This window comes from Triticum urartu, chromosome 2A (assembly GCF_056163025.1).
Source record: "Triticum urartu cultivar PI428250 chromosome 2A, HENAU_Tu73, whole genome shotgun sequence".
Taxonomy (NCBI): Eukaryota; Viridiplantae; Streptophyta; class Magnoliopsida; order Poales; family Poaceae; genus Triticum; species Triticum urartu.
In genome coordinates this window covers 667,503,999-667,515,424 of record NC_141874.1, presented here as the reverse complement: position 1 = coordinate 667,515,424, position 11,426 = coordinate 667,503,999, and the positions used below count along the sequence as shown (strand labels likewise).

Here is an 11,426-nt window from a genome sequence, read left to right as displayed (position 1 = left end):
TATTTTTTTGGCAAAAATCTACACTTGGCAATACCCATGATTTTGTTGATTTGAACTAACTTTCTACGAATCCATCTAAAAGAAAGAGATTTACATATTTCCTTTGCTTTTTTGGATATTATCCCTAATGAGGTGATAGTTAGACGATTCCATGGAAAAAAACGGAAGGAGGTGATGTGCTCAAGGTTATTTCTCCCTAAATTTTAGATGTTTTCTTCTTACAAATTGCATGCCATAAATTGTATTCAAGATTAAAACCGGCATACTGATATTTCTCAATTTACCGGGTCTTAAATGATTAGTTTACTTTTACTTTGGCAATGAGTTTATCCTAATTATGTGTGATGAAATTATAATATATGGAAATATTTTTTCTTCTTCTTAGGCACTATATGTATGCTTGTGCACATGTGGATAGCTTTTATAAATGATTTAGCCATTAGTTCTTACACATATCCATACAAAAGAAGTCCTATACAGCTTTGCCCCCTCTCAGTTTTCATCCTGGATCCGCCCCTGATTATATCATCACTTTTATATACTTTTCATATCATTTATATTATTTTTTGGACTAATATATTAATTTAATGCCCCGGGTCAGTTCCTGTTTTCTTTTGTTTTTGGTTCCGCAGGAAATCAATATCTACAGAGGTCAAAATCACTTTCCGGTTTAATATGATTTTTTGGCCAACAAGGAATCCTAGAAGCTTTGGGAGAGATGGAGACGGTCAGCAGGGGGGCACATGGCCACCCTGCACGCCCTGGAGAGTAGGGCGCACCCCTAGGCTGTGTGGGGCCCACCTACACAGCCTTATGTCGATTCCACCGTCATAAATTCCTATAAATACGGGAACCATTTGCGATATCTTTAGAACAATTTTATCGCCGGCGCAAGTTCAGAAGGGATTTCTCGTGTTCTTCCTAGAGTCGATCTGATATCGGTGCGAGGGGAAGTTTCCCCATGATCCATTTGACATGGATCTCGGCTCTTCATTGCTAGCTGGATCGGGTACTTGGTCCTTGGAAGATGTCATTGTATCTTGACTTATGGTCGGATTCGACGGGCAACTCTCGTGCTTGCCCTAAACTAGGTTTAACATCGGCATCAGAATGAGTGCCGCATGCTAGCTCTCTATCTGCTTTGACACCCAGTTTAAGAAGACTAGCTTTCCGCGGGAATCCACGGTGTACTACAAGTTGCCGAATCTGATGACTTAGCCTAGAGCAAAGGTTTCCACCTGGCCTAGGTAGCCGGTCAAATCAGCAAAGAGGTTGATGCTGCCGAAGACAAAGATCTGGCCCGATACGAAGGTCATGCCGGTATTGATCTGCTCGATGATCTTGATCCCCATCGAACCTATGTGACTCCTTAGAGGGACCCGTATGGGCCACCAAGGGCATAGTTAAATCTGGCAGATCTCGGGTAGGGGTCCCGAGCTAAATGTCTCGACATGATGGTGATAGGGGCACGGGTTTTTATCCAGGTTCGATCTTTCCTAAGAGATAAAACCCTACGTCTTGCTTGTGTTTGTGTTGATTTGGGATAGAGTACAAAGTACAAGTGATCTATCGCGATATCATTGTATGTCGTCTACGAGCCCTATCCCTTGGTTTATATAGGTACCGGGGGGTCTAGGATCACATCATAGCTGGTTACATACAAGAAGATCATGTTGTAGATGACTTCTAATGTCTTGGAGTATACGTCAAGTCTTCAAGAGTCTTCCTTTTTATACGCCATGGGCCACCTCTATGTGGCCCACTGGTGAACCGGCAAGGGGGTCCTCGGCTTGAAACGTTTTTCTTTTACATAATACGTGTTTTTTAAATTTTTAGTTGACTAACTTTGTGCAATGTGTACAGTTGGAAGCATGCAAACAAGGGGGGTCTTCATCTCTTCTCTTGAAGTTCCGTCGCCGGCTACAACCAGGCATTGTAGCACCGTCAGACTTACGAATGTATTACGGTTCTAGACGCGTTGTACATAGGGTGCACGCGGCACAGTCATCTGCATATTGTTTTTTATAGAAATATCTGCAGATTGGTGCGTGAGCCGTGTGTCGCATGTGTGTGCCGCGTTGGAGGTTTCTGTCGAGCCCAATTCTCCTTCCTCCCCGGGAAAGGCAAGAGCACACGGTCCCTCGCATCGGTCGTGCCCCCGTATCGTGGAAGCGGTATAGTGTCCCAAGCCCATTTTCTCAGCGCCAGGAATCGGACTCGAATCGAACTCGGCAGCGTTAGGGTCCGTCCGTACATCAGACTGGAATCCGGAATCCGGACGGCTATTCTGGCATCTATAAAAGGACAGACATGCATTAAGCCTTCTTCCTAGTTTGCGATACGCAAGAAAAACATGGCGTGCATCGCTGCCCCAGCCTCGTTCGCTCCCTCCTTTGCTCCTCAATGCAGCAGAATCCCATTTGCGCCTCTGCTCAGCTCCATCTTGTTGTCAGCCTCATCCTATCCGTTCCATCCGAGCCGCCTCATGGTGAGGTGGGAAGCTCCTCCCGCGGGGTGGTTGAAGCTAAACTTCGACCGATACGTTTATCATGACGGGTCCGTCCGGCCAAGCATGGGCGGTGCCATCCGAGACTGCAACGGCCACGTCCTCGTCGCCTTCGCCGAGTCGGCAGAGCACTCGACGGTGGGGATAATGCAGAGCTGGTCCAAACCATTTTGGGGCCCGTGAAGATGTAAAATAACTATTTTTTTGTACTAAACTTTTATACATATTCTAAACTAGGTGACCATATGATAATTTTAATTACTACAATTTTTATTACTCAATCACATAAGAATGTTTTCAAATAATATATTCATTATTACACAATTGTAATGTATATCTATGAAATTTTTGGTTCTGCAAAATTTAAATTGTATGATTTATCAAATCTCCGGTAAAAAAATCTTCAAATTAATTTTCTAATATTGCACAAACTATATAGTGTATATACGTATTTGTGTGTGTGTGTGTGTGTGTGTTTGTTCGTATATCCTTTAATATTACTGAATAATATGGTAGATATTTCTATATCATACATACGAACAAATATTTTAATGGTGGTTTCTAGTATCTATTAGGCAACCATATTCATAGAAACTTTTAGGGTATAGCAAATGTGACATAGAAGTTGGGTTTAGTAATAGAATCATCGAAGAACCAAACATGTTGATTATACTTTTGCGCAAGATTTTATTATCTGACATGCCCATCTACATTCAAATTGGTTTGCCTCTGAATGGTATAAACTATTAGTATGTGCTGTGCATTTGTGCTACTTCAAATTAAGGCTCTATTTTATGTGTTTAATAATCTTTCAGATATAATGTATAATTGTATAGTGTTACTAGTTTAATTTTTAGTGGGGCCCTTCCCTCTTGAGGACCGAGACGGTCACCCCTTTTGCCCGGCCTATGGGCCAACCCTGGGATAGTGGAGGCGCGGGCACTGATCCATGGGCTGCGGCTCGCCATGAGTTGCTTCCATGGCGGGCTAGTGGTGGAAGGTGACGACCAGGTACTGGTGGAGCTCCTGACTGGCAAGGAGACATAGATGCGCATACCGCTGTCCATGCAACATGAGATCCTCACGCTGCTTGAGCACTTCTCGACGTACTGATGACCCACAAGTATAGGGGATCAATTGTAGTCCTTTCAATAAGTAAGAGTGTCAAACCCAACAAGGAGCAGAAGGAAATGACAAGCGGTTTTCAGCAAGGTAATTTCTGCAAGCACTGAAATTGTCGGTAACAAGTAATTTGATAGTAAGATAATTTGTAACGAGCAAGTAACGGTAACAGTAAATAAAGTGCAGCAAGGTAGCCCAATTCTTTTTGTAGCAAAGGACAGGCCAACAAGATCTCTTATAATAAGCAAAGCGTTCTAGGGCACACAGGAATTTCATCTAGTCATTTTTGTCATGTTGGTTTGATTCGCGTTCGCTACTTTGATAATTTGATACGTGAGTGGGCCGGTGCTTAGGTGCTATTCTTACTTGAACAAGCCTCCCACTTATGATTAACCCCCTCACAAGCATCCGCAACTACGAAAGAAGAATTAAGATGACAATCTAACCATAGCATTAAACATATGGATCCAAATCGGCCCTTACGAAATAGCGCATAAACTAGGGTTTAAGCTTCCGTCACTCTAGCAACCCATCATCTAATAAATACTCTACAATGCATTCCCTTAGGCCCAAAGATGGTGAAGTTTCATGTAGTCAACATTCACATAACACCACTAAGGAAATCACAACATACATATCATCAAAATATCGAACGAATATCAAATTCACATTATTACTTGCAACATGACTTCTCCCGTGGCCTCAAGAACAAGGGAAACTACACACAAATAATTTTCATGCTCAAGATCAGAGGGATATTAAATAGTATAATGGATCTGAACATATAATCTTTCACCAAAGAAACCATCTAGCATAACCTACGAGACGTAATCAACACTACTAGTCGCCCACAGGTACCAATCTGTGGTTCCGGTACAAAGATTGAACACAAGAGATGAACTAGGGTTTGAGATGAGATGGTGTTGTTGAAGATTGGCCTCCCAAAGATGAGAGGGTTGTTGGTGACGACGATAGCTTCGATTTCCCCCTTCCAGAGGGAAGTTCCCCCGGCGAATCGCTCCGTCGGAGGGCAAAAGTGCTCCTACCCAAGTTCCGCTTCGAGACGGTGGCGCTCCATCATGGAATTCCTCCCTTTATTTCTTTCTAGGTCAAAAGACCTTATATACCAAAAGATGGAAGATGGGCACCAAAGGTGGGCCAAGGCCCCCACTACCCACCAGCCCAACAGGGTGGGGGGGGGGGCTGGCGCGCCCTGGTGCCTTGTGGGCACCTGGCTGCCCCCCTCTGATAGTTCTTCTCCCCAATATTTATTATATATTCTAAAATAATTCTCCATAAAATTTCAGCTCATTTGGAGATGTGCAGAATAGGTATTCTGACATAGCCTTTTTAGGTCCAGAATTCCAGCTACCAGTATTCTCCCTCTTTGTATAAACCTTGCAAATTATGAGAAAAAAGCATTAGAATTACTTCATAAAGTGTTATAATGCATAAAAACACTATAAATAACACTAGGAAAACATGATGCAAAATGGACGTATCACGTACCAGCTACAACACATATACAGCTAGGGCAACCAGGTCGCCCACATCCAATGCAAAGAAGCATACCAACGGCCAGAGGTGTGGAGGAGCGGGATCATGCCGCACGCCATGTGGAAGAAGGCGCTAGAATACATGCGTGGCGTGGGGCACGAGCGAATATGCAAGAAGAAGTTGTTTAGTACCATACTGCTACAGTAAAAAGAGTGAGACTTCTTTATAAGGGTTGCTCTACCACTTGCTATTGGGAGCTTCAGAATAGAAGCTGTGCACGCGCGCTCCTCCTCCTTCGCCGCCCACCTTGCCTCGCCTCGTCACGACGCACGCGCACCGCGGGTTGCGGGAACAAGCCGAAGCTTATTTTTGCCGGTCAGGAATGGTTAATGAATCACGGATTAACTAACGAGTCGCTTACGGAAGTGCCACTGTCCGAGACGTTGGACCATGGCTGTTCGCGGACTCAGTCATGGGCCTTAGCCCAGGCCAATCTACCCGACCGGTCAGGAATGGTTAATTAATCTCGGATTAATTAGCGAGTTGCTTACGGAAGTGCAACTAGCCGAGACGTTGGACCGTGGGTTGTTCGCGGACTCGGTCATGGGCCTGAGCCCAGGCCCATCTACCCGACGGCGTATATAAGAAGGCGCTGGCCAGTGGAGTAAACCCTAACTCAGTTCACTCTCTGCCTCTCTCGCACAACCCTAGCCGTCATCTGCTATTCCTCTCTCTGTGTTGCTTCCGGTGATCCCATCCCGACGACCGCCTGCACGGTTGGTCGGGAGAGCAGGTGCCTCCGGAACTCTGTCGTTCGAGATCCTGCCCGAGAGAATGGCAATAAGGTTTTTGGGGAGCGTCTCAACGCGACTGCTCCCGATCTATCACCGTCTCCGTCCATCTGCTTCCACCACTTCCCCTGCACCAACACCATAGTCGAAGACGCTGCCGCCAAGAAGAAGGCCACGACCGCCGCCAAAGCTGCTGCTGCCGCCACCGCCATGTTGGCCTGGCCAACCGGAGGGTATGATCTGGTCATCACTCGTTTACTCATACATGTGCTAGCCATATATATGTTGTTCATAGATGTTTCGGTTCTATGTACAGTACATGCTCACATGCTTAGGTTTCGGTATGAGATGCATACTGTATTTTCAATGTTTACTACTTACTCGTGGATTAGATTAGTCGGCAGCGTGCTAATATTTCCAACAATCCAAAAACCTTATTATAGGAACTTTACTCATGGCTTCGCTGCTACTTTGAAACTGGACAAGTTTACCGGGAGGCATTTTAAGCATTGGCAGACTAGGACCGCCTTGTGGCTCACAACGATGAACGTGTTCTGGGTTGGTGATGTGTCTCCCACGGTAACGGTTGCTCCTAAACAGGAGAATGTGTTGGAGGCAACCACCATCTTTGTGGGAGCCGTTCTTACTGTGATTAGAGACAAGTTGTTCGACGCGTATCTCCATATGCGCGTTGCTAAGAATTACTGGGATGCGCTCGAAGCTAATTTTGGTGCAACCGATGCTGGAAGTGAGTTGTATGCTATGGAGCAGTTCCATGATTATAAAATGGTTGATAACCGTTCTGTATTGGACCAGACCCATGAGATACAATGCATCGCTAAGAAGCTGGAGCTCCTGAAGGGTGAGTTACCAGACAAGTTTGTCGCGAGTTGCATTATTGCAAAACACCCTCCTGGATGGAGGAACTTTGCTAACTCTCTCGAGCACTTGAGATGTGAATTCTCTGTTGAGGATGTCATCGGTCATCTAAGTGTTGAGCAGAACTCGAGAGCAAAGGACTCACACATGAAAGGGGCCGAGGGTTCTTCTAGCACCAATGTGGTGTGGAAGAATTTTCACAAGTTTAAGGGAAAGAACTCTGTCCAGCTGAATACTACCTTCAAGAAGAAGGGTAAGAAGAAGGACAAAAAGAGAGATGGCTTCTTTACTTGTGGTTCATAGGAACACTGGGCAAACAAGTGCCCAAAAAGCACAAGAAGCCAGGACAGGACTCCAAGTCTATCAATGTCACTCTGAGCAACAATGATGAGGCATCTGGGTATGGCAATCTGTTTACCGTACTTTCAGTTTGTCAGTCCACCGATTGGTGGGTTGACACTGGGACCAATATTTATGTGTGTGTTGATGTGTCTTTTTCCTCTTCTTACCAGATCGCACAAGATTGTTCCATCCCTATGGGGAATGGCTCGCATGCTTCTGTTCATAGTGTTGGCACGATAGATCTGAAGTTTACTTCAGAAAAGATCGTGCAACTGAAGAACATGTAGCATGTCCCCGCCATCAAGAAGAATCTCGATAGTGGCTCCCTTCTATGTAAAGAAGGGTTTGAGTTAGTATTTGAGTCCAAGAAAGTAGTCGTATCTCGGTATGTACTATTTGTTGGAAAAGGATATAATTGTGGTGGTTTGTTTCTCCTTTCCCTGGAGGATTTCTGCAATAAATTTGTGAACCAAATTCATTCTAACGTGAACGAATCTGAGGTTTGGCATTCACGTCTTTGTCACATTAATTTCGATTGTATGACACGGCTAGCTAAGATGGATCTAATCCCGAGCTACACTTTAGCCAAAGGCTCTAAATGCCATGTGTGTGTGCAAACAAAGCAACCTCGTAAGCCTCACAAGCCTGCGAAGGAGAGACACCTGACACCATTAGAGCTCATACATTCAGATCTTTGCGAGATGAATGGTGTGTTGACTAAATGTGGAAAGAGATACTTCACGACTTTAATTAATGATTACACTAGATTATGTTATGTGTATTTGTTAAATACAAAGGATGAGACTCTACACTACTTTAAAATCTATAAGGCAGAAGTTGAGAACCAACTTGAGAAGAAAATAAAACGAGTTCGGTCAGATCGTGCTGGAGAATACTTTTCTAATGAGTTCGATTTATTCTGTGCGGAAAATAGCATAATTCATGAGAGGACGCTTGCCTATTCACCCCATTCAAACGGGGTTGCCGAATGGGAAAACTGTACTCTAACATATTTGGTTAATGCCATGTTAGATACATCGGGTTTATTCAAGGCATGGTGGGGGAGGCTATATTGACATCATGTCATGTCCTGAATAAAGTTCCCGCAAAGTATAATGAGACTACTCCCTATGAGCAATGGGGAAAAAAGAATTACACTCTCTTACTTGCGCACTTGGGGATGTCTGGCAAAAGTCAATGTGCCGATCCCCAAAAAGCGCAAGCTTGGACCAAAGACCGTGGACTGCGTTAATTTGGGCTATGCTAAGAATAGAGTTGGCTATAGATTTCTAGCAGTGAAATCCGAGGTACCTGACCAGAAGGTCGGTACAATTATAGAGTCTAAGGATGCTACATTGTTTGAGGATATTTTTCCCGTGATAGATATGCAAAGCACTTCTATACTGGAATCTGATGAGACTCCTAAACCCGTCATTCCGATGAAATATTATGAACACAAAAGTGATGAAAGTTCCACGGAGGATGACGAGGAAGCTCCTGTTAGGAGCAAGACACAAAGGACTGCAAAGTATTTTGGTGATAATTTTCTCGTGTACCTCGTGGATGATGACACTCCCAGTTCCATTTCAGAAGCTTATGCATCTCCGAATGCTGACTACTGAAAAGATGCGGTCCGTAGCGAGATGGATTCCATCTTGGCTAACAGGACATGGGAGATCACTAATTGTCCTTATGGTTGCCAACCATTGGGATGTAAGTGAGTGTTCAAGAGGAAGCTTAGGCCCGATGGTACTATTGAGAAGTACAAGGCTAATCTTGTGGCCAAGGGTTATACCTAGAAAGAAGAAGATTTTTTCGATACTTACTCACATGTAGCTAGACTGACAACCATTCAAGTGTTACTCTCATTGGCTGCCTCGCATGGTCTTCTCGTTCATCAGATGAACGTTAAGATGACTTTTCTTAACGAAGAGTTAGACCAGGAAATTTACATGCAACAGCCAGATGACTTTGTAGTAAATGGTTAGGAAAGAAAGGTGTGCAAGCTAGTGAAATTTTTGTATGGCCTGAAACAAGCGCCTAAGCAATGGCATGAGAAGTTTAATACAACTTTGACATCTGGTGGCTTTGTTGTTAATGAAGCTGACAAATGTGTATACTATCGCTATGATGGGGGCGAAGGAGTTATACTCTGTCTGTATGTCCATGACATACTGATATTCGAGACTCACCTCAAGGTCATTGAGGAGGTCAAGGCTTTTCTATCTTATAATTTTAAAATGAAAGACTTAGGCCTGGCTGATGTTATCTTGAACATCAAGTTACTGAGAAATACTGAGAGTGGAACTACACTTTTGCAATCCCACTATATTGAGAAGATTTTGAACCGTTTTAGATATTTGGATTGCAAACCTTCTGCAACACCATATGATCCGTTTTGGAGGTGCCCCTAGCATCGTCGGTGGGCGTGTGGAGGTGTGTCTCCTGCGAATCTTTATTTGGTGGATTTGCTTGGATCTGGTTGTCGTTCGTTTTCGTTGTGTGTCTTCAACTTAGATCCTTTCGATCTACGATACTCTTCATATGTGGTGATTGCTGTTCTAGTGCGTCGGTTTTATGGGGCCTTAGCATGACGACTTTTTAACTGTCTACTACAACAAATTTTGTCCTGTTACGATGACGGCGACACGCCTTCGGCTCGCTTCAGTGCTTATAGTCGTCATTAGGTATTCTACGGATTTGTATGTAATTTTTTGATGTTCGTTATACTGTCATGATCGGAGACGCATAAATCGGAAGTTTTTTAAAAGAAAAAAATCATGATCGGGCGATCGGATGGCACACCGGCCGAATAGGAGCCGTTTCCAAACCGAAAACGGATTTGACTTTGAATCCGACTGGCGGACCACGAAATCAATAATAAATAGACCAGCAGCTAGGCTTTCTTCCTCATTTGCAGTACGCGAGAGAAATTGAGGAGATCTAGCTTGCGCTAGTACTACCTAGCTAGACATGGCGTGCATCGCAGCCCCAGTTCCCTTTGCTCCTTTCTGCAGGACACCATTTACCTCGACCTCGTTGTCGGCCTCGTCCCCTCCGTTCCATCCGAGCCGCGTTCCGGTCAGGTGGGAACCTCCTCCCCGGGGATGGTTGAAGCTGAATTTCGATGGATCTGTCTATCACGACGGGTCCGGCCGGGCGAGCATCGGCGGCTCCATCCGCGACTGCAATGGCCACGTCCTCGTCGCCTTCGCCGAGCCGACGGAGCACTCCACGGTGGGCATAGTGGAGGCGCGAGCACTGATCCGCGGGCTGCGGCTCGCGATGAGTTTCTTCCGTGGCAGGCTTGTGGTGGAAGGCGACGACCAGATGCTAGTGGACCTCCTGACCGGCAAGGAGATGCAGGCCCGCATACCGCTGTCCATGCAACAGGAGATCCGCGCGCTGCTTGCGCACTTCTCGACGTACGAGCTGCAGCACATATACCGCGAGGGCAACCAGGTCGCCCACGTCCTGTGCAAAGAAGCATACCAGCGACCGGGGGTGTGGAAGAGCGGGATCGTTCCGCACGCCGTCTGGGAGAAGGCGCTGGAAGACATGCATGGGGTGGCGCACGAGCGGATCTGCAAGAAGAAGCAGCTGTGGTAGCTTCCAAGATGGGCGTGTACCAAGACAAGCGCAAGCGGCAGCGTGGTGTCCGACCTGCTGGTCCAAAAGAACGTGGCCGGCGAGCTTCGTCGAGATGGATCTGCAATCTGCATAGCCGATTGAGTCGACCGGTTCAGAAGGATTATAGTGTCAATTAATCTTTTGTTTGTAGTCTTGTATAGTCATACGTGACGAGGTCTTTACACTTGTCTGTATTAGTTACCTTGTAGATGGATCTGCATAGACGATGTTTACTGTTGAAGCAGCTCTGGACGCGCTTACAGTAAGATCGATCCCTGTGGCTACGTTGTGCTATGCGCGCGTAGGGTAGAAGATGTAATTGATTCACTATGATTTCTTTAAGTATCTGTGCACGAGTGCTAGTATTCTTTCAACTTCAAAATATGTACTTTGCTGTCTGTAACACCTTCCTCTCGCTCCAGAGCGAGCCCTCCGGCCGTGAGGCGCGCACCTTGTGCCACTGCAACCTGAGAAGCCGAGCGTGGCGTCCAGGCGTACGAGGCTGATTCCCCACTTCTCCTCAACGTAGACCCGGTCCAGGTCGTGGAGGAATGGCTTGTCCGGCAATCCGCGGCATCGCGTCCCGAGGCGCGCGGCGGTGTCCGCCACGAGCTCGCCGCACGCGAGCCGGAGCAGGCCGGACTGGTCCATGGACGTGA

At 45.8% G+C, this 11,426-nt stretch overlaps 1 protein-coding gene across 1 annotated transcript; it reads left to right on the top strand.

Annotated features, from left to right (window-relative positions):
* Positions 1-10,110: 10,110 nt before the first annotated feature.
* Positions 10,111-10,746, top strand: LOC147986553 (uncharacterized). The gene has a single exon (XM_087542055.1). The coding sequence runs from the start codon at positions 10,111-10,113 to the stop codon at positions 10,744-10,746; it is 636 nt and encodes a 211-aa protein (XP_087398181.1).
* Positions 10,747-11,426: the final 680 nt, after the last annotated feature.